This window comes from Lynx canadensis, chromosome A2 (assembly GCF_007474595.2).
Source record: "Lynx canadensis isolate LIC74 chromosome A2, mLynCan4.pri.v2, whole genome shotgun sequence".
In the NCBI taxonomy this organism is placed as follows: Eukaryota; Metazoa; Chordata; class Mammalia; order Carnivora; family Felidae; genus Lynx; species Lynx canadensis.
The window spans coordinates 16,645,933-16,669,297 of NC_044304.2; the positions used below are offsets into that span (position 1 = coordinate 16,645,933).

General features: G+C 43.1%; 1 protein-coding gene across 2 annotated transcripts in view; it reads left to right on the forward strand.

The window, feature by feature from the left end:
* The first annotated feature begins 3,459 nt into the window (after positions 1-3,459).
* Positions 3,460-23,365, forward strand: part of PTPN23 (protein tyrosine phosphatase non-receptor type 23) — a 34,984-nt gene continuing 15,078 nt past the window's right edge. Inside the window, exons 1-2 of one of the 2 annotated variants that reach the window (XM_030306437.1) lie at positions 3,517-3,600; positions 11,934-12,008. In XM_030306437.1, the coding sequence (XP_030162297.1) occupies positions 3,517-3,600; positions 11,934-12,008 (159 nt within the window). Of the gene's footprint in view, positions 3,601-11,933; positions 12,009-23,365 lie in introns of both variants that reach the window. The other variant, XM_030306439.1, reaches the window with a different exon arrangement.

Genomic DNA, 23,365 nt, shown 5'->3' on the forward strand with positions numbered 1-23,365 from the left:
ATCAATATTGCAGCCAGTGTAACCTGTAAACCTATGTACGACCATCTCTCCTCTGTGCCAAACCCTCCCGTGGTTCCCCAGACCACCCAAGGAAGAGCCCAAGTCCACACCATGGTTTTAGGGACCGTATACCACATGCAACCCCCGACCTCACCTCCACCCTCTCTGACCCCATCTCTTGCTGTTTTCTACACGCCCTGGACTCAGCACTCTGGCCTCCTTACTGTTCTCCAGGCACAATCTTGGCTCAGGGTCTTTGCATTTTCTTTTCTTCTCTCTTTCTAGGACCCTCTTCCCCTAGCTATGTCCCTGGCTTGCTCCTTTACTTCCTCAGATCTCTGCTCAAATAGTACCTTCTGAGTGAATCTTTCTCCCCACCCCACCCCGTATAGATACAAAATTGTAAATGTCCCTTCCTCATACTCCCATCCTCCTTTCTCTGCTGCTTTATATGTTTTGTCTTACCATAGCTCTTCTTGCCATCAAACATACCGTATATTCTTTATTCTGTTAATGTCTGTGACCCCTCACTAGATTGTGAGCTCATTATGGCAGAGATCTTTGCTTGTTTTATTAAAAAAAAATTTTTTTAAGTTTATTTATTTTTGAGAGAGAGAGGGAGAGCAAGCGAGCTGGGGAGGGGCAGAGAGAGGGAGAGTCAGAAACCCAAGCAGGCTCTGTGCTCCCACCAACAGAGCCTGATGTGGCGCTCGAACTCACAAACCACGAAATCATGACCTGAGCCGAGATCAAGAATCAGTGGCTCAACTGATTGAGACACCCACGCACCTCGATCTTTACCTGTTTTATTCAACAGCACCTAGAACGGTGCACAGGGCACAGGGCACAGGGGGTGTTGAGTAAATATTTGTTGAATAACTGAGCTGGGAGGGACGATACCCAGGCCCAGCCTGGACTCTACAATTCGCTTGCTGGGAGACTTGAGCGATCCATTCACCAATCCAGGCCTCAATTTCCATTTCCATAAAATGGGGGGGGGGGGTGGATGTCTGTGTCTCTGAGGACCTTCCAGCTCTGCTGAGTGTGATGGGATTGTGTTGAGAAAGGGGTGAACTGATCTGGCTGAATGGGGTGTTTGCTGCCCCCTTGTGATGGGTTCTCCTCTTCCTCAGTCCTATGGAGTCTTAGGCTTCCCCAGACTCCCAACTCTGTCCATTCCTGTGAGGAAATATGTGCATTGGGAGGGCACTTCTTTCCCCAGGCACATCCTTTCTGCTGTCTCGCCTCCAATGGCCTATCCCTACCCATTGCCTTAACATTCAAGGCCCTCTCACAGAAACTCTTGGTTTTTGATACATCTCACACCAATTGCCCTTTACATCACTGACCCTGTGTTATAGGCTGAATTGTGTCTCCCCCAAATGCATATGTTGAAGTACTAACCCCCAGGACCCAGAATGTAACCGTATTTGGAGAAAGAGGTTATTAATTTACCATGGGGTCATGAGGGTGGGCCCTAATCCAGTATGACTGGTGTCCTAAGAGATTAGGACACAGACATGCAGAGGGAAGACCATGCAAAGACACAGGTAGAGGACATTCATCTACAAACCAGAGTGAGGCCTCAGAAGATACCAACCCTGCTAACACCTTCATCTCAGACTTGTGGCCTCCAGAATTGTGAAAAAATTAAATTCTGCTGTTAAAGCCACTCAGTCTGTGATCATATCTGTAATTGTAGTTCAACCCCAGAAGCACCATGTGGGGACAAGGTGGTCCCATTCTAAAGAGAAGGAGAGTGAGGGGCACCTGGGTGGCTCAGTCAGCTAAGCATCTGACTTCAGCTCAGGTCATGATCTCGCAGTTCATGAGTTCGAGCCCTGTGTCAGGCTCTGTGCTGGCAGCTCAGAGCCTGGACCCTACTTCAGATTCCCTCTCCCCCTCTCCCTCTCTCTCTCCCTCTCTCTCTCTCTCTCTCTCCCCCCCCCCACTCATTCTCTGTCTCTCTCAAAAATAAAGATAAAAAAAAAAGTTGAAAAAAAGAAAAGAGGAGAGTGAAGCTAGGGGAAGGAAGGACAGTAGGGCCAAAGGTGCTGCTCTAGGAAACTGATTAGGTAGGGACCCATCTGCCTGGCTCCTTTGAATCCTGGAGCCTAGTCAGAGATCTCTTTTGTAGCTGCAGTTCCACCCACCTGGAATGCCTGCCTCTCTAGGTCCTCCCTGTCTTAGGAGGAGGCTTCCTACTCCCAACCTGTCCTGTCCCTTTCTGACTGTTCCAGTCCATACTGACTTCCAACTGCTTAATCCTGACCCTTTGCTGTCTGTCCTGTGGCCAAATTGCTTCCTGTAGCTGCCTGCTTCATAGTCCCATGTCCTATCTTGCTTCTTTCCTTGCTCAGCGATGCTATGCTATGTCTCCCACCGCCATAGCCTCCTCTGGTCCCAGCTGCTGTGTCCAGGTCTAATGATTCCCTTATGGCTGGCCACTACCACACCATCAGAGGACCCCAAGATGGGCTACTTTATGTTCCTGCATTTCATTTACTATAAATTGTGTTGGGGCAACTTTCTCCTCTTCCTCATGGTTGGGATTTTTCAGGGCATGGGCATTATCTTCAATGCCTTCACCTATGGCCAGGTGACCTCAAGATGGTCTTCCAGAAATAAGCTCTTTTAAGGTACTGGTCAATTTTTCCCTTCCCTTAAAAAAATAATTGCAAGGTCCTGCATTTTCTTTTCAAAAAATTTTTATTGTAGTAGAATATACCTAACATAAAGTTTGTATTTTAATCGTACAATTTGGCATTAAGTGCATTCACATTGTTTTGCAACTATTACCACCATCCATCTCTACAACTATTTCATCATCCCATACTGAAACTCTATGCCCATTAAACACTAACTCCCTGCGCAGAGCCCCAAGTGGGGCTTGATGTCACAAACTGTTGAGATCATGACTTGAGCCGAAATCAAAGGTTGGTCGCTTAACCGACTAAGCCACCCAGGCTTAGTTATCTCTGCGTCCTACCTGGGGCTCGAACTTACAACGCAGAGATCAAGAGTGGCACTCTCCACCATCTGAGCCAGCCAGGCTCCCCTTGCCACGTTATCTTTATAGAACGCCTGCCCCTGTCTTCTATGTCCCCGACTCTACTTGGGACTATAAGCTTATGGGCTCCAATGCACTTGCTCCGACACAGGAGCGCCAAGGCCAAGGCCAGGACCCGAGGTCCTGGCTAGGGAGGGAGGAGAAAACCACCCTGCCCCAGCTCCGCAGCTAAATGGAGGAAGACTATCATTCCCAGACACCCTTTCGAAGGGGGCTAGAGATTCGCTTTCCACGCCCTCCCCGCGGAGGAGTGAGCATGCGCAACGGCAGCTGTGCTTAGGGCTGAAGGCTGCGCGGGGGAGGACTGCATTTCCCAACAGGCCCTGCGTGCAACTTTCGGCCCCGCGTGACGAGTGACTTCCGGCGTGGAGGGGCGGGGCGCGAGGCTGAGGCAGCAGCTGGGGCAGCTAGGGGAGCGGCCGGGTGGCCGGCGGGCACAAGCCGCCATGGAGGCTGTGCCCCGCATGCCCATGATCTGGCTGGACCTGAAGGAGGCCGGTGACTTCCTCTTCCAGCCGGCGGTGAAGAAGGTAAGTGCATCCCCCCCCACCCTCCTACCTCTCCGGCGTAGCTCCGTCTGCCAGCGCGTGACGCCCCCTGCGCGTCCATCATCTCCCTAGGCCCTGGTCGCAGGGTCGGATGAGGCCAGGAGGGGCCTCCCCTGCCTTTTCTCAGCCTGGTTCCTCCCCCCTCCCCCCCCCCTCCCCCCCCCGCCCTCCGCAGACATTCCTCTCCCCTCCTCGCCCGCTCGGGGCCAGCATCCGCAGCCTTTTTAAAACCCGCTTCCCTACTTCTGCCCCGGGCCATCCACGGTTCCCACCGAGGCACCAGACTTCCTCGGTGTGACGCTCCGGACCTAGTTCTGCTCCGCCCCTCCTCCACGCCGGGACCGCCCCGCGGGGGAGCGGTGGGCGGCCCTGGCCGTCTAGTTTGAACTGTGCCCTCCGTGCGCTATCAGTCCAGGAGCGGACTGGGATGGACGCCGGTGATGGCTCAGCATGTGTGTTTCAAGATGGGAACCAGAGGAATGCCTGACCTCTGCGTTTGGGGTCTCTCTGACACTTAGTGCGATTCTCTCCGGTCTCTTGAGAATAAGAACCATATTCAGGAGCCCCCTTGGGCCGAAAGATACAGGTCCTTGTCATTTTGGGGGAGGGTTATTGCTTTTCTTAACTGCCCGAAGGGGATACCAGTTGTAGCTCCTGAAGAAACATTTGCAGTCGTTGTGTTGAACCGTCAGTTGGACGGGGAAAACAGGCAGGTTTGGTGGTGATGGAGGAAGAGACCTCTGGCGAGATCAGGTGGGGCTGGTACAGAGAGGGGCCAGGTGTGTTGAATGAGCATCGGGTGCCCTCTGAGACATCTCCCGTGGGGAGGGCCACCTAGTTGCAGTGGGTCAGAGCAGAAGAGAAAAGGAGCCAGGTTGTTGCGGGTTGGCATCCTTGTGTTTTCAGTAGAGCAGCTACCAAAGTAAGTCCCAGGTAATCTAGGCAGTGCACCACCCAGCAGGGTGATGAAGAAGAGGGTTAGAAGAAAGACAGTAGGTTTGGAAGTAGTTACCCCAGTAAACTATCTCCCTCCTCTTTATACTGCCCCTGCCTTAGTTCAGACACTCACAGTTTGTATTCCTTTGATTCTGTCATTAAATCTCTTTGGGTGTCTGTTTCCTCATTTGTAAAGACAGGAAATTAGATTAATCTAAAAGTTAAGAGTTTTGTTACCTTTTCCTCAGACTTTGGTCTTCTATCTGCTCTTTCATACAAGCACAATTAGATGACTTTTTCTAAAACAACAAAACTCCTTTGTTTTCTAGTTCAGTCCCAACCCATTTAGAGGTCTGCCTGACCAACCCCAGTTCTTTCAGTATTTTTTGAGGGTCCAGTGTGTGCTTGATCTATGTATTTGTTACAGATTCTGTTCACATTCAGCCATTTGCTGTTCCCTTAACATTCTCTGTATATTTGCTCTTCTCTGCCTTTGGTTGTGGATTTTCTCCCACCCAGAAGAACTCTCATCTTTGCCTTGTGGGATGGGAATGGGATCCTTCTTTAATGTCTGTATATTCTGTCCACCTTTCAAGGTCCAGTTTAAGTTCTGTCTCTTCCAAAAGGCTTCTTGAATCCGTTCATCTGGATTAATCTTTCCCTTCTCTGAATCCCTTTTTCCATTCTTTTCCTGGTGTTAGTATGTGTGCTATGTTTTAATTCCTCTATTCAATTCTAAGTGACCTGGGAGGCATCTGCATGCTGCTCGAAGCCTAGCAGGGCCCCCTCTACATAGTTGGCATTCAGGAAAACATTTCTCAAATGATTGAATGACAGTCGAAAGGGAATTTAGACATGGTGACCATACATTTATGGAAATCCAGTGGATAAAATCCTAGCCCAGAAAATCCTAGGAGACGTTTTGTTTTTAACTTATCCTTTGATATTCTGATCACTCTTGCCTAACCAACAAGGTTTTCTGTGAGTAATGACTTCGCTGGAGTAGTTGCTCATTACCATTTAGCCTGAGGTGGTATCAGATGCAGAAGAAACTTCGTTTTGCAGACATCACCTCTTTTTGTTTCCTCTTTGGGACTGGGGAAGATACCACCAGTTTATTTGATAGGTTAAGATTGGGGCTTGTATTGCGTGAACCCACTGAAAAGGAATAGCAGCCTGTGGGTAGGCTGGGCTCGAGAAGGGCCAGCTCCCTCGGAGTACCCTGGATCTCTTCCTGCAGAGAAGACTGCGGAAGCCACTGCAGCCTGGGAACTCTTCCTGACCTGGACTCCTCTCCTCAGCCCTAGAGCCCCTGCTCTGCCTCTGCCACTCGTACCCTTGTCTTCTTCTACCCTTTCTCTCAGCTGTGGGAACCTTCACCAATGACTTGGAGCTGAGAGGTAGAATTGAATGTAGAATACTAGGGTAAAAATGGTTCTGTTGAGGTCAACCTGTTGAGCACTATGCTGAGCCTTGGTAATACAGATGAATAAGAGACTGTTCTTTCTTTCTTTTTTTCTTTCTTTTTTAAAGAATTCAGTTTGGTAGAGGAAACTTAAAATTAAATGGTAATATTAGTGGAAGTGTATGTGCGCTATACAGAAGTACCAGCCTAAGGAGGGGCCATCAGAGAAGGCTTGGTGGGTTTTGAAAGATGAATAGGAATTTTCTAGATAGCTAAAGGGCTTGTTTCTTTGTGAGGCCTGGGCTGTTGAAAAGACCTTTCATAGTGGTTAGTATTAGTTTTCGCTCCTGATGGACATGCCTTCAATTATGGAATAATGTGAAATAAGAGCCAAGAGAACAGCAAGCTGGTTTTGAGCTGCAGTGCCAAGCTTTAGGTTGGGATACCTGGACCCACATAATTTTTTAGTGGGAAAATGCTGCTGTCTTTTCACTTTGTTTCCTGTGCTTTGGAGCCCACAGTGCTGACTCATTGGCAACTAATGAAGGCTGACCGATACTTTTCATCACTGAGTGATTTTGGTGACAGGTGTTGGTGTTTGAAGTTGTTTCCTCTTGTCTCAAATATCTGCCTTTAATCAACTGCATTAGAGCTTAAGTCAAGCTCACTTGGACTTAGGTGTTAACATCCATCTCTGATTCATTCATTGAACAAATAGTTATTGAGTGACTATATGTGCCAGCCCTGGGAATTCAGGGCTATATGTTATGATAAAAATTCCTGCCTTCATGGAGCTTACCTTCTAGGGTCCACATGGTTATCTATCCTCAAGGGCAGACGTATCATGTAGTAGCCACCCTGCCAACTCAGTGACTTCTTGGCCTCTCCCTTCCCCACCCTTAGCTGGATTGATTTCTGAATCTCCACTTTTCCACCAGGTTCCTCCAGAGAATCTGCCTACTATTCAAGGCCTGCCACCACTTGGCTTCAGCCTCCTTCTCTAATTCATTCCCCCAGGCCTCTCCTATAGGAACTTTCAGTCTCTTTTCCTTCCACATCTGGTCATTGTTCTTGCTCTGGTCCTTACTGGAATTCCTTTCTTCCTGTTCATTACTCAGGTTGAACCATACCTCCTCAGGGCCCCTTTAGCTGCCTGGCTGTTATACCACACTCCTAAATTCAGACCAGGCCTACCGCTGTTAACACTCAGTTGACCTGCACCACAGAGTGCACACTCTTATTACCTCTTCTTACTGTTGATCTTATTCACGTGTAGGTAAAGCCTCCTTTTCAGGTTTGTGGAATCCTCCCCGCTGCGATTTCTCATGGGATAGTTGACTCCTTTGAAACACTTGCTACATAGAAAAGGAAATCAAATGGCCAGAGGCCTAAAAGGGGGCCCTGCCTTCTCAACAGTGAGGAGCATGGGACATTGCCAATTACCTGTGGTGATGACCTGTCTTTTCTCTTATCACAGATCTGGAGTTACCGAGCCTGTCTGCCCACTGTGTTTTACAGCAGAATGGCTCCAGGAACAGATGACGTGCACTGTCCAGTTCATTCTTCTCTGATTTTAATCTCCTACACCAAAAGCCTGTATCCATTTCACTTGAGATTCTTTCCTTTCCTCGGGAAGTAATAAATACTTACGTGTGGAGAATGCTTCATAAGTGTTGGATGAATGACCTAGTCTAGTTCTGGCACCTGCCAGGAGATGTAACTTGAGTTGTCCTTGCTGGTGTTGTTTAGAAGAGATGTGGGAGAGATTCCTTGAGTGTAGAGACAGAGGTTAGACTAGGCGAGGATGAAACTCTGTTCTCATCCTCAGTACTGTTGGCTTGTTATTTGGTTTTAGGTTTGCTGACACCAAGGGGCAATCCAACTCCTTTCTCTGAATAAAATTAATCTCATGTGAAATTCAGTAGCAAAACATATATCATATTGTATTTATTAATAATCCTATATGTGGGACTTAGTTTTGTGTGTATTTCCATGGACCAGCCCAAGGAATTCCCCATTTCCCCATATTTGAGTAAATCCTGCAAGTGGAGAAAAGAGAAGTATATGTACAGTGAATGAAGGTAATGTTTACACCTGTGATGCCTTTTATTCTCTTTTCTTCTTGGATTATTGCTTTAATTAGTTCCGTGAAATTCCAAGATGTTCTATCAAATTAAGAGCAAAAGCTAAACACCGCCAGCATCTGGGGGTGGGGTGGGGGGGGGGTGGGAAGCATGCACAGAAGAATGAGAACATGCTAATTAATACAAGAGAAAGTGACACAAAAGGAATATCCCTGGGTCAGGAGTCAGGAAACCTGGCTTGGAGTTCTAGCACAGCCATTGCTGATGTCTAGTTTCCATTTTTCCAATCTGCAAAAGAATGGCAGGACCTAGGATGAATGTTTCTCATCTGTGATGAATGTGATCTTATCTGCCTACAAAATTCTGTGCCATTTGTTGCTCAGTAAAAGAGCCGAGTAGTATCATGGAAATAGCCTAGACATTGGAATCAGACCGACCTTGGTTTAGGTCCCATCCCTTCCACTTAATTGCTAGGTGACCTTCAGCTGCTACAAATGATTATATAACTAATCTGGTCCTCATTTTTCTCACCTATAACATGGAAATAATATACCTCTTAAGCCTGTGAGAACAAGAATTAATGCATGTGGGTCCCTATGAGAGGTCTTCGCATACTATATTGATATTTCTCTGGAAATGGCCTTTGTATTCTTATTGTTTGCACTTGTAACTCCTTCCTCTCTTCTTCACCCCCCCCCCCCCCCCAGTGGCTCTGATCCTTAGACATGCTCTCAATTAACATAGACATGTCCATAGGTCTTATTGTTTCCTCAGAAAAGGATCCCCAACTTCTTCAAAGTCCGGCCGGGCTCTGGAGGTTCTCTGGGTCCTGTTGACCCTAACTACCTGTTGGTTGTGTGGGTGCATTGGGGTCCTGTCATTGCCTTCTATGGTGTTAGTGACCTGCTGCTAGGCCTTCTATCTCAGATTGTCGGGAGCTTCACATCCTGACCAGACTTTGTTCTGAGCTCTGTAGAACACAGACTGCAAGATGGTCTCTGTTTTTTGCTCTAGAACCTTCAGCCAGCCTTTTTCCTCTCTTTGGTGGGGGAGTGATCTGCAGTCATAGAGGACTCCATCAGAGTTTAAAAAATAACCTGGCTGCTCTATTGTGGCTATGAGATTCACTATGTGGCTAGAGATTCATTTTCTCTAACTCTTTCCCCAGAATTATTTATGAGAACTGTATTAAAAATAGAGGGAATGAATTGGTCTAATGTGCGATTAAGAACCTGGGCTCTGAAACCCAAATGTTTGGGTTTTAGTTACTGTTCCATCAGTTATTAGTGCTGTGAACTCGGCAGATGCCCTGACCTCTTTGCCTCAGTTTGTTCATTTCCTCATCTGTAAAATGGTGATGATAATAGTATCTACTGCTTTGGGTTGTTACAGGGTTTGAGGAACTTTTTAGGTGCTCACCACAGAGCCTGGTCTGTGGCAGGAGCTCAGTCAGTTTTTCCTGCTGCTGATCTTAGAGGAGGAATGAGACAGGTAGAAGGTGACCTCTTAAGGACAGTTTGCTGGGGTTGGGAGCAGCCTTTCTCTCTCCTTCACCATGTGTGAACAGCAAGGACAGGTGTTTTTAGCGACGCCAGGAGAAGCCTTGTTTCTAAGACTCCAGTATCCCTCTATCCCATGGGGCCTCCAGGCTGTGTGTACTGTTACTCTAAAACCTCTTACCAAAAGGGAATTAATCAAGGAATACATTCCCATTTTAGTCAAGTTCTACCTTACAGCCCAGGCCACACTTTATATTTATGGTGTTTGGAGGGCTGGTTGAGAAGAAGAGGTTTGGCTAGATCCAAGCGAGGATTGCAAACCAGGAGCCCATAAACGGGCTTAAGAGTGTCTGCGAACTCCTAACATTGTTTGCACATTTTTGCGTTTGTGCATAGTTGAGTATTTCTAGGAAGATTTCTTTCATGGCTTTTATCATATTGTCAAAGGACTTACAGAAGGCCCTGTTGGGCAGAATGTCCCATCTTCTGAATTTTTCGGAGTGTCTCCTTTTAGTATTTTCAATTTGTTCATCCCTCCTCTGCATTTCCTGTAAAGGCAGCCATTTGCTGAGGATCTAATACATACTAATGAGGCCCCTGCTGTTCCTGACGCACTCATTGATTGGTGTGGATTGGAGGGGTGTCACTGGCATGACCCTGCCACAAGGCACAGTCTGGTGCAGGCATGTTTGGAATGTAGAGAGAGCAGCAGCTGAAGTTCACGGAAGTGACATTTCATCTGAGTCTTAATGGAGAAGAGGTGACAACATGGGGACAGGTATTGAGACCTGAGAGCAATTCCATAGGACTGTTGGCTGGATGTCCCTGGAACATGCTAGAGGACAGTCTTTGAAGGCTGTTGGGAGCAGGTTGTGAAGAGCCCTGAACTCTGTGCCTAGGAGATTAGATTTGGACTTGGAGGCTTTGGGGAGCTACTGTTGCACATTCTTTTTAGATTACAATTTTTCTCTTTAGATTGCAACTCATTTCTCATAATCTCACTATCCTAAGAAAAGCATATTTTGGTTTATTTTTTTCCCCAGGTGCATGTGTGTTTCAGAAGGCTCTGAAGTTAGGAGTGACATTGGAGTTGTGCTAGAAAGATCATTCTGGCCTCTAAGTAAGCGATAGCTTTGAAGGGGTTGCAAGAGGATAGAAAGGAGAGCTCATGGGCACATGGGACTTTCAGGAGGTAAAGCCAACAGAAGAGTGGTCAGGGTCAGAGGTTTTGGGAACGTGACTGGGTGATGCTGAAACAATTTCAGCAGTAGCCTCCCTTCTGTCTGTCCCACCTCTCCCTTTCCCTGCCAGGGCAGATAGGAGCTGTTCCACAGCCTTCCAGGTTTCCATGTGGCCAATTCCCTAGCCATGAGGCATAGGTCCTGGGAAGGGACCTCACAACAGGTGAGTGGGCCACAGACATCGTGCGAGTGCGCTGCTGGACAGAGAGGCCACCTCTTTTCAGTCTTTGAACCTCAGGGAACCTGTGAGGTGGGCATCAGTGCTCAGTGTTTGTGGAATGGATGCATCTGCCCCCCTCCCCCCACCCAGATTGCTAACTCAGGCAGCGGGAACTGCAATGGCAATAGTTCAGCTGCCTTAGCCTGTTGATCTTAGGTAAACAAGGGGCCTTTTGGCCCAGGCTCTGCCTCCAGACCGATGAGTGTGCTCATTGTCCTAGAGAGTCAGCTCCTGAGGTGAAGAGTGCTGTTGTGGGCGGGCGTGCCAGTCCCCTCTCTGATGCGGGCAGTGACTTTCCCATCTCCTGTCTGGATCATTCCCATCACACACCTGTGGGCCTGTCCTCATGTAAATCCTTTATTCTGTGGTGCTTTTTCCTAGCGAGAAGGGCTGGCTGGTGAAGAAGCCTTTGCACTCCCACTCTTACTTGGTATCTCTTGTCTGTGTTGGTTGTTGGGTTGGGATTATGGTTGTGATCTCAGAACACAGCAGGGTCCAGTCCTTGAAGGAGTCTTGAATTTGTGGCCTGTTTTGGGATGCTCGGTAGGATCCTATTTCAGCCAGCTAAGTTCCCCAATTCCTGACCTGCCAGAGCCCTGGACTTTACAAAGAGGGCAGTAGCATGACAAAGACCAGCCAGGGTGTTCACACAGGGTCATCCAGTCTTACTTTCCATTTTGCTCAAAGGTGGAGGCTCTCATGGTCAGCTTTTAGTGCTGCCCTGTTACTGAGGTAGAGTTCCCGGTGGACCAGGAGGTAAGCTCATGCTTGTGGGTCTGGACCCAATCCTGAGCCCTGACTTGTGACTTCCAAGGACTCTGGGCAGGAGTGGGAGCCGGGGAGTGTTTTGTATTCCTGGCTTACATCTCTCTCTCTCTTTCTCTCTCTCTCTCTCTATGTGTGTGTGTGTCTCTATGTGTCTCTCTCTAGTTTGTCCTGAAGAATTATGGGGAGAACCCAGAAGCCTATAATGAGGAACTGAAGAAACTGGAGTTGCTCAGACAGGTAGGAGGATAGTATTTTTATGCACATATGAACAGGATTGGTTTGATAGGGAGGTAAAGAAACCACCTGGAACTGTGTTCTTCTTCTAATTTAGTATTTTTTCCTCTGTAAAAGCAGCAAAATTAATGATAGAAAAGTTTGAAAATGTAAAAAGTAAAAAAAATGTAAAAAGTAAAAGATAAACTTAAAAATCCTTCTCAGAAAGTTTTGCATATATATTTTATAATTTATACATATTTATATATAATTTATATACTTATATTTAAATGTGTATGTATGTTTATATACTATATATAATTATAACAAATATATATGTTAAATTATGTAAATATGTATATGTGCGTGTGTGTGTGTATATATATATATATATATACACATATATAATATGATTGACCTTTTAACAACATGGGTTTGAACTGTGTTGGTCCACTTATATGCATTTTTTTTATAGTACAGTACTATAAATGTATTTTCCTTATGATTTTTTTTTAAGTTTATTTATTTTGAGAGAGCGCATGCTTGCGTGCAAGGGACTGGCAGAGAGTAAGGGAGAGAAGGGATCACAAGCAGTCTCAATGCTGTCAGCACAGAGCCTGGCTTGGGGTTCAAACTCCCGAACTGTGAGATCATGACCTGAGCTGAAACCAAGAGTCCAATGCTCAACCAACTAAGTCACCCAGATGCCCCTTCCTTGTGATTTCTTTAACACTTCCTTTTCTCTAGTTTCATTGTAAGAGTACAGTGTATAATACATATAACATACAAAATGTGTATTAATTGACTATTATCAGTGAGGCTCTGGTCAACAGTAGGCTATTAGTAGTTAAGTTTTTGGAAAGTCAGAAATTATAGTGGATTTTTGACTGCATGGGAGTCAGTGCCCCTACCCAGTACCCCCCTCACTGTTTTAAGTGTCAACTGTGTATACTGTATAAAACCACAGTAGGATCATACACCACCCAAACTGCTTATGTAGTCTGCTTTTTTCACTTCATGTATTGTAGATTTGTTTCTGTATTGATGAAAGTAGAACAGTAGTATTTTTAACGTCCTGTAATCATCACATTGCACTAGAATTTAATTAGTCTTGTCTCAGAGAACATTAGGTTATTTCAGTTTTCGGCATTGTGAATATAATCCCTGTCTGCATTCTTGGGCACATATGGGATTGTTTCTGTAGGAATTAGTGGGCAGATGGGATGTACTTGTTTTCATGTGCACCCCTAACTCTGATGATATACATGCCTACTCCTGCTGTTACTTTTCACTTCTGGCGGTCTGGTAGTTGAAAAGGGTATTTAATTTTAATTTTCAGTTATTTCATTAATAGTAAGGTTTCACGGTTGCCAGTGTGTTTGTTGTATACCTTCTTTTAGAAATTGTCAATGTCCTTTGCCATTTTTCTATTTTTTTTTATTTAAAAAATTTTTTAATATTTATTTATTTTTGAGAGAGAGTGTGCGAGCAGGGGAGGGGCAGAGAGAGAGGGAGACACAGAATCCGAAGCAGGCTCCAGGCTCTGAGCTGTCAGCACAGAGCCTGACATGGGGCTCAAACTCATGAAGTGTGAGATCATGACCTGAGCTGAAGTCGGCCACTTAACCTACTGAGCCATCCAGGTGCCCCTATTTTTCTATTCTATATAGGCATACCTTGTTTTGTTTTCTCTTTAAGACTTTTTTTTAAAAACGCTTATGTATTTATTTTGAGAGAGACACAGAGTGAGAATGGGGGAGGGACAGAGAGAGAGTGAGAGAGACAGAATCCCAAGCAGGCTATGCATTGACAGTGCAGAGCCGGATGCAGGGCTTGAACCCACAAACCAAGAGATCATGATCTGAGCCGAAACCAAGAATTGGAAGCCCAACCAACTGAGCCACCCAGGCGCCCCTAGGCATGCCTTGCATTGTGCTTTGCTTTATTGTGTTTTTTTTTAAGATTTTGTTTTTAAGAATCTCGATAACCCAACATGGGGGGCTAGAACCCACCACCCCAAGATCAAGAGTCCCATGCTCCACCAACTGAGTCAGCCAGGCACCCCACTGATCTGTGATCAGTGATTTTTGATGTTACTATTGTAATTGTTTTGCATACTACAGACTCCATATGAGACTGAACTTAATCAGTAAATGCTGGGTGTGTTCTTATTGCTCTACTAACTGGCTGTTCCCCTGTCTTTCTTTCCTTGGGTCTCCCTGTTCCTTGCGACACAACAATATTGATATTAGGCCAATTAATAACCTTAAAATAACATCTAAGTTTTCAAGTGAAAGGAAGAGCCACATGTCTCTCATTTTAAATCAAAAGCTAGAAATGATTAAGCCTAGGGAGGAAGGCATGTTGAAAAGTTGAAAGGTAGGCCCCTTGCTCCAGTTAGCCAGGTAGCCAAGTGGTGAATGGAAAAGATAAGTTCTTGAAGTAAATTAAAAGTGCTCCTCCAGTGAACACGTGATTAATAACAGAACCACATCAGCCATTGCTGATGTGGAGAAAGTTTGAGTGGTCTGGATAGAAGATCAAACCAGCCACAACATTCCCTTCAGCCAAAGCTTAGTCCAGAGCAAAGTCCTTACTCTCTTCAATTCTGTGAAGGCTGAGAGAGGTGAAGAAGTAAAGTTTGAAACTAACACAGGCTGGTTCATGAGGTTTAAAGAAGGAAGCCATGTCCCTAACATAAAAATATAAGGTGAAGCAGCAAGTGCTGATGTAGCATCTGCAACAAGTGATCCAGAAAGTTTGGTTAACATAATTCGTGAAGGCAGCCACACTAAACAACGGATTTTCAATGGAGACAAAACTTAGCCTTCTGATGGAAGAAGATGCCATCTAGGACTTTGACAGCTAGAGAGGAGAAGTCAATGTCTGACCTCAAAGCGTCAAAGAACAGGCTGACTCTCTTGTTACAGGCTAATGCAGCTGGTGACTGTAAGTTGAAGCCAGTGCTCATTTACCATTCTGAAAATCCTAGGGCCTTTAAGAATTATGCTAAACATACTCTGCCCGTGCTGTATAAATGGAACAACAAAGCCTGGATGGCAGCACATGTATTTACAATGTAGTTTACTGTATTTTAAGGCTCCTGTTGAGACCTACTGCTCAAAAAAAAAAAAAAAAAAAAAAAGATTCCTTTCAAGATATTACTGCTCATCGACAATGCACATGGTCACCCAAGAGCACTGATGGAAATGTACAAGATAAATGTTGTATTCGTGCTAACACAACATCTGTTCTGCAGCCCATGGATCAAGGAGTAATTGTGGCTTTCAAGCTTATTCTTTAAGAAATCCATTTCTTTTTTTTTTTTTTTTTTAAGTGTTTACTTATTTTTGAAAGAGAACATGAGCAGGGGAAGGGCAGAGAGAGAGGGAGACACAGAATCCGAAGCAGGCTCCAGGCTCTGAGCTGTCCGCATAGGGCCTGATGTGGGGCTCAAACCCATGAACCGTGAGATCATGACCTGAGCTGAAGTTGGATGCTTAACTGATTGAGCTACCCAGGTGCCCCTCCTGTTTTTATTTTTTAATTTTTTAAATGTTTTTTTTTTTTTATTTTTGAGAGAGAAAGAGACAAGCATGAGCAGGGGAGGGGTAGAGAGAGAGGGAGACACAGAAGCTGAAGCAGGCTCCTGGCTCTGAGCTGTCAGCACAGAGCCCAATGCAGGGCTCAGACCCACCAACTGTGAGCTTATGACCTGAGCCAAAGTCGGACACTCAACCGACTGAGCCACCCAGGCGCCCCTTTAAGAAAGATATTTCTAAGGCTATAACTGCATAGATAGTGATTCCTCTAATGGATCTGGGCGGAGTAAATTGAAAACCTTCTGGAAAGGGTTCACCATCCTAGATGCCATTAAGAACAGTCATGATTCATGGGAAGAAGTCAAAATGTCAACATTCATGGGAGTTTGGAAGAAGTGGATTCCAGCCCTCACAGATGACTTTGAGGGGTTCAAGACTTTAGTGGAGGAAGTAACCACAGGTGTGGTGAAAACAGCAAGAGAACTGGAAGTGGAGCCTGAAGATGGGACTGAAGTGCTGTGATCTCGTGATCAAGCTTGAATGGATGAGGAGCTGCTTCTAATGGATGAGCAAAAAAAAGTTTCTTGAGCTGGAATATACTGGTGAAGATGCTGTGAAGATTGTTGAAATGACAACAAAGGATTTAGAGTATCATGTACGCTTAGTTGATAAAACAGCGAGACTTGAGAAGATTGACTCCAGTTTTGAAAGAAGTCCTATTGTGGGTCAAATGTTCTTGAGTAGCATTACACGCTACAGAGAAATCGTTCTTGAAAGGAAGAACCAGTCAGTGCGGCAAACTTCATTGTTGTCTTGGTTAAGAAATTGCCACAGCCACCCAGCCATCGGTGACCACCACCCTGAACAAGTCAGCAGCCATCAGTGTGGAGGCAGGACCATCCACCAGCAAAAAGATTACAACTCACTGAAAGCTTAGATGATGGTTAGCATTATTTTAGCGATAAAGTGCTTTAAAAAAAAATTTTTTTTAACATTTATTCATTTTTTGAGAGGCAGAGTGAGACACAGTATGAACAGGGGTGGGGCAGAGAGAGAGGGAGACACAGAATCTGAAGCAGGCTCCAGGCTCTGAGCTGTCGGCACAGAGCCCGATGTGGGGCTTAAACTCACGAACTGTGAGATCGTGACCTGAGCTGAAGTCGAATGCTTCATGACTGAGCCACCCAGGCGCCCCAATAAAGTGCTTTTAAATTAAGGTATGAACTTTTTAAAGATCTAATGCTACTGCACACTTAGTAGACTACAGTGTAGTATAAACATAACTTTTATATGCACTGGGAAACCAAAAAATTCATTTTGACCCACTCTATTGTTTTGGTCTGGATCTGAACCTGCAATATCTCTGATGTGTGCCTTTACCTTTCTTCTTACTACTTTATAAGACTTATTCACACATTAATGATATTGCTCCTTTATCTTCTATTATACAAATTTTTTTCAGTTCATTGTTTTTGTTTATTATGTTTTTAATGCACACTTCAGATTTTATATATAAATGTGTAAGGTCCATCCCATCCTTCCTTTTACCTGGCTTTGCTATGCACCCAGAAAAGCTTTGTCACCCATGTAAAATTGTGAGCAGTTACATATGTTCTGCTAGTACGTGTTCTGGTTGATTTTTACTTAAGTCTTTATATGACATATATTTAAGTATATGATAGGTAAGGGGAAGCTTGTACTTTAACTTTTTCTCCATATGTTTTCTACTTGTTGGAAACACTCTTATACTGAATTCTTATATGTACTTTAGGTCTTTTCAGAATTTCCTGTTCTCTTCCACCATGTATCTGCCTGTGACAGGTCCACAGTATTTTAAGTTTTGTATCTATTGTAGTTTTTCTATCTGCTAAGACTAATTCCTGGTGATAACTTTTCTTTTTCAAGTTTTCCAAGGCTATTCTCAAATGAGTATTTCTCAGTGAACTTAGAATCTTTTTGTCAAGTTCTGCAGAATAGTGTTGGGAATTTTGTGAGCTCATACACCTTACAGGTTGATGAGATAGAATTAATATCTTTATGAGGTTGCTGTTCTCTGCATTTATTCATATATATTACACACACACACACACGTGTGTGTGTGTGTGTGTGTGTGTGTGTGTGTGTGTGTGTGTGTACATCTTTTTTTTTTTCCTCCCCAGGCTTCTCAGTAAAATTTCCTTCATGTAGGTTTTTCATATGTCTTGTTGAGTTTATTTCCAGATTTTTTTTTGGTTGTTGTTGCTATTGAGTGTCCTTCCCCCTTCTATTATATATATTTTTCACCTGTTAAGAGTTGGTGTAGAGAAAAGCAACTGAGCAATTTAAGTTTATTTATTTATATATTTGTAAGTAATCTTTACATCCAATGTGTACTCAGACTCAAGACCCTGAGATCGAGAATTGTACTCTCCTCAGACTGAGCCAGGCAGGTGCCCCTCCATTGCAGATCCTATCCATACATTTTTCGATTTGGTTAAAGTTTTACCAGTCCTTGCTAGTACTAATTTCTGAATAGCTGATATAGAGAATGTTGGTAGTCTATGGGAATGCAAGCTGGTGCAGCCACTCTGGAAAACAGTATGGAGGGTCCTCAAAAACTAAAAATAGAACCACCCTGTGACCCAGCAATTGCACTATGAGGCGTTTATCCAAGGGATATAGGTGTGCTGTTTCGAAGGGACACCTTCACCCCCATGTTTATAGCAGCACTATCAACAATAACCAAAGTATGAAAAGAGCCCAAATGTCCATCGATGGATGAACCGATAAAGAAGATGTGGTATGTATATACAATGGAGTATTACTCAGCAATCAAGAAGAATGAAATCTTGCCATTTGCAACTACGTGGATGGAACTGGAGGGTATTATGCTGAGTGAAATTAGTCAGAGAAAGACAAAAATCATATGACTTCACTCATATGAGGACTTTAAGGGACACAACAGATGAACATAAGGGAAGGGAAACCAAAATAATATAAAAACAGGGAGGGGGACAAAACAGAAGAGACTCATAAATATGGAGAACAAACTGAGGGTTACTGGAGGGGTTGTGGGAGGGGGGGAAATGGGCTAAATGGGTAAGGGGCACTAAGGAATCTACTCCTGAAATCATTGTTGCACTATATGCTAACTAATTTGGATGTAAATTAAAAAAAAAAAAAATGTTGGTAGTCTAATTGAAAATACATCCAAAGTTAACAGGTCACTTGTGTACTAAAAAGTCACGAGTACTATTGGTTTATTGCAAGGATGACTGCTTAGATATGTGGCCGGTGATAGACCAGAAAATACTAACAGCTAATGATTTCTACAGCACGTATGTACATCTCTGAGACCCGAGCTCAGTCAAGCCAGTACAGACTTCAGACCTTCAGACTTCTAACAAAAATCCCAGGGGGAAACACGTCTTAACAACAGAGCATAAAATGATTAGGAAGATAATATATAAAAATATATTATTTGTAATTTGTTAGAAACCTTATTACAAGGAACTTACCTGACTTTTAAAAAATATTAAAACATTTTTTTCATTGTGGTAAAATACAGGTAATGTAAAATTTAACATCTTAAACATTGTTTTTTACAGCTTTATTGAGGTATCGTTTGTATACCATAAGATTTACTCAATTTAAGTGTACAGTTCAATGAATTTTAGTAAATTTATGGAGTTATGCAGCTTTCATCACAGTCTAATTTTAGAACATTTGTTATATCCCCAAAAGAAACTTCTTGCCCATTTGTGGTCATTCCCTGTTCCTATTCCCAGTCCAGACAGCCACCAGTCTGCTTCCTGTCTGTGTAGACTTTCCTTTTCCAGAAATGTCTCAGAACTCCTTTAGCCTCAGTTTCTTTGTCCAAAAAATGGGTTTCCCGATGATCCTTACTTCATTTTATCATTGTGTGGATTAAGTGAGATAATCCAGTATCGGTCCAATGTCTGGTATTCAGTAAGCACTCAGTGAGTATTAGCTATCATTATTATTTTACCTAGCTATCTGCAATCCTTAGGGATTAAACCTGCCATGTTTTCTTAGAGAGATCTAAAATAATTAAATCAGATTTACTCAACTGCCTTTTTTTTTTTTTAACTGGACTTTAAACTACTTTTATTTATTCTTTAAATTTACATCCAAGTTAGTTAGCATATGATTTCAGGAGCAGATTCTTTAATGCCTCTTACCCATTTAGCCCATCCCCCCTCCCACAACCCCTCCAGCAACCCTCTGTTTGTTCTCCATATTTAAGAGTCTTATGTTTTTGTCCTCCTTCCTGTTTTTATATTATTTTTGCTTCCCTTCCCTTATGTTCATCTGTTTTGTATCATAAAGTCCTCATATGAGTGAAGTCATATGATATTTGTCTTTCTCTGACAAATTTCGTTTAGCGTAAAACTCTCTAGTCCATCCATGTAGTTGCAAATGGCGAGATTTCATTCTTTTTGATTGTCAAGTAATACTCCATTGTATATATATACACCACATCTTCTTTATCCATTGATGGACATTTGGCTCTTTCCATACTTCGGCTATTGTTGATAGTGCTGCTATAAACATGGGGGTGCATGTGTCCTTTCAAAACAGCACACCTGTATCCCTTGGATAAATACCTAGTGCAATTGCTGGGCCATAGGGTAGTTCTATTTTTAATTTTTTGAGGAACCTCCATACTATGTTCCAGGGTGGCTGCACCAGTTTGCATTCCCATCAGCAGTGCAAAAGAGATCCTCTTTCTCTGCATCCTCGCCAACATCTGTTGTTGCCTGAGTTGTTAATGTTAGCCATTTTGATACGCGTGAGGTGGTATCTCATTGTGGTTTTGATTTGTATTTCCCTGATGATGAGTGATGTTGAGCATCTTTTCATGTGTCAGTTGGCCATCTGGATGTCTTCTTTAGAGAAGTGTCTATTCATGTGTTTTGCCCATTTCTTCACTGAATTGTTACTTAGATGTTGAGTTTGATAAGTTCTTTACAGATTTTGGATACTAACCCTTTAGTTCATATGTCGTTTGCAAATATCTTTTCCCATTCCGTCAGGTGCCTTTTACTTTTGCTGATTGTTTCCTTTGCTGTGCAGAAGCTTTTTATTTTGATGAGTCCCACATCTTAAGCATTTTTTGTGTGTGCATCGTAACCATTTTTAAGTGTATAGCGTTGTTAAGTACGTTTACATTGTCATGCAACCAGAACTCTTTTCATCTTGTAAAACTGACACCTTGCACCCATTAAACAACAAATCCCCATTTCTGCTTCCCACACCCTGGTAACTACTGTTCCACTTTCTGTCTCTGTGAATTTGACTACTTTACTACTTGACATAAGTGGACTTACATAGTATTTATCTTTTTATAACTGGCTTATTTCACTTGGCAAAATATCCTCAAGGTTCCTCTGTGTTTTAGTATGTTTCAGAATTTCCTTTTTTCAGGCTGAGTAATGTTTCATTGTATGTACATACCACATTTTGTTTATTCATTTATCCATTGGTGGACACATGGGTTGCCTCCACCTTTAGCCTATTGTGAATAATGCCACCGTGGGTGTGAATGGGTTGTATGTGTAATGCTCATGTACAAATATCTGTTTGAGCCCCTGCCTTCAATTCTTTGAGTATATATCCAGAAATGGAATTGCTGGTTCATATGGTAATTCTATTTGTAATTTTTAGAGGAACCTCCATACTGTTTTCCACGGCAGCTGCACCTTTATATTTCCACCAACAGTGTACAAGGGTTCCAGTTTCTCCACATCCTTGCCAGCATGCATTATTTTCCATCTTTTTTATAGTAGTCACCTTGAGGAATGTGAGATGGTATCTCATTGTAGTTTTGATTTTGCATTTCCCTAATGATCAGTGTTGTTTAGTATCTTTTCATGTATTGTGTATCTGCTTTGGAGAAATGTCTATTCAGGTCCTTTGCCCATTTTTGAACAGAGTTTCTGTTGTTATGTTGTAGTTCTTTATATGTTCTGGGTATTAACTCCTTATCAGATACATGACTTGCCAATATTTTCTCCTATTCCATGGGTTGCCTTTTCACTCTGTTGATTGTGTCCTTTGATAGTCAGAAGTTTTACATTTTGATGTAGTCCTGTTTATCTGTTTTTTCTTTTGTTTCCTGTGCTTTTGGAGTTCTACTCAAGAAATCATTGCCAGATCCAATGTCACAAAGATGTCCTTCCTTTGTTTCTTCTCCTTTGTTTCTTCTAAGAGTTTTATAGCTTCAGCTCTTAAATTTAGGTCTTCGATCCATTTTGAGTTTATTTTTGTAAATGGTATAAGGTAAGGGTCCAACTTCATTCTTTTGCATGTGGATTATAGTTTTCCCAGCACCGTTTGCTCAAAAGGCTGTCCCCCGTTGAATGGTCTTGGCACCCTTGTCAAAAATCATGTGACCCCATGTATTAGTTTACTATGGCTGCCATAATAAAGTACCACAGACTGTGGCTTAAATAACAGAAATTTAGTTTCTCACAGTTCTAGATGCTGGAAGTCTGAGATCAAGGTGTTGATAGGGTTGATTTCTTCTGAGGCCTCTCTCTTGAGCTTGTGGATGGCCATTTTCTCGCTGTATCTTCACATAGTTGTCCTTCTGTGCATGTCTGTGTCCTAATCTCTTCCTATAAGGACAACAGTCCTATTGGACTAATGCCCATTTGTATAATTTCAGTTTACTTTACCTCTTTTAAGGCTTTATCTCTAAATACAGTCACATTCTGAGATAATGACGGGGGTAGGACTTCAACATATCAATTGGGGGCAGTACAGTTCAGCTCATAACATCATATATGCAAGGGTTTATTTCTGGGTTCTTTCCTCTCTTTCATTGGTGTATATGTCTCTTTATGCCAGTATCACATTGTTTCAATTATTGTAGCTTTGTAATAAGTTTCGAAATTAGCAGTTGTGAGGGGCCCCCCCCCGGGGTGACTCTCGGTTGATTGTCCGACTTTGGCTCAGGTTCTGATGTCATGGTTTATGAGTTCAAGCCCCGCATCAGGCTCTCTGCTGTCAGCCTGGAAGCCCACTTCAGATCTTCTGTCCCCCTTTCTCTTTGCCCCTCCCCCACTGGTGCGCCCGCACACACAATGTAATAAAACATTAAAAAAATTTTTTTTTAAATTAATTGTGAAATCTTTAGCTTTGTTCTTCTTTTTCAAGACTGTTTTGGCTCTTTGGAGTCCCTTGAGATTCCATATGAATTTTAGAATGGATTTTTCTCTTTCTGCAAAAAATGCCATTGGGATTCTGATAAGGATTTCACTGAATCCCTAAAGATCAAAAATCCAAAAAAGTAGATCATTTTGGGGGAGGTTTGCCACCTTAGTATTAAATTTTTTTAATACATGAATATGGATATCTATCCATTTATTTATGTCTTTAAAGTTTTTGGCAAAATTTTGTAGTCTTTTGTGTTCTTGGTTAAGTTTACTTCTGTGTAATTCTTTTTGATGCTATCGTAAATGGAATTTTTTTTAAATTTCTCATTTTCTAATTGTCCATTGTGATTATATACAAACAAATGAATTTTGTGTACTGATTTTTTTATTCTGCAATTTTGCTGAATTTATTTTTAACAGGCTTTTTATGAACTCTTTAGGGCTTTCTATATATAAAATCATGTCTGTATACAGAGATAATTTTTGCTTCCTCCTTTTTAGTTTAGATGCCTCTTATTTCTTTTTCTTGCCTGATTGCTCTGGCAATCCAGTATGATGTTAAATAGAAGTTGTACAAGTGGGAAGCCTGTCTTATTCCTAGTCATAGAGGAAGAGCTTTCAGGCTTTTACCAGTTTGATATGATGTTAGTTAAGAGTTTTTCACATATGGCCTTTATTA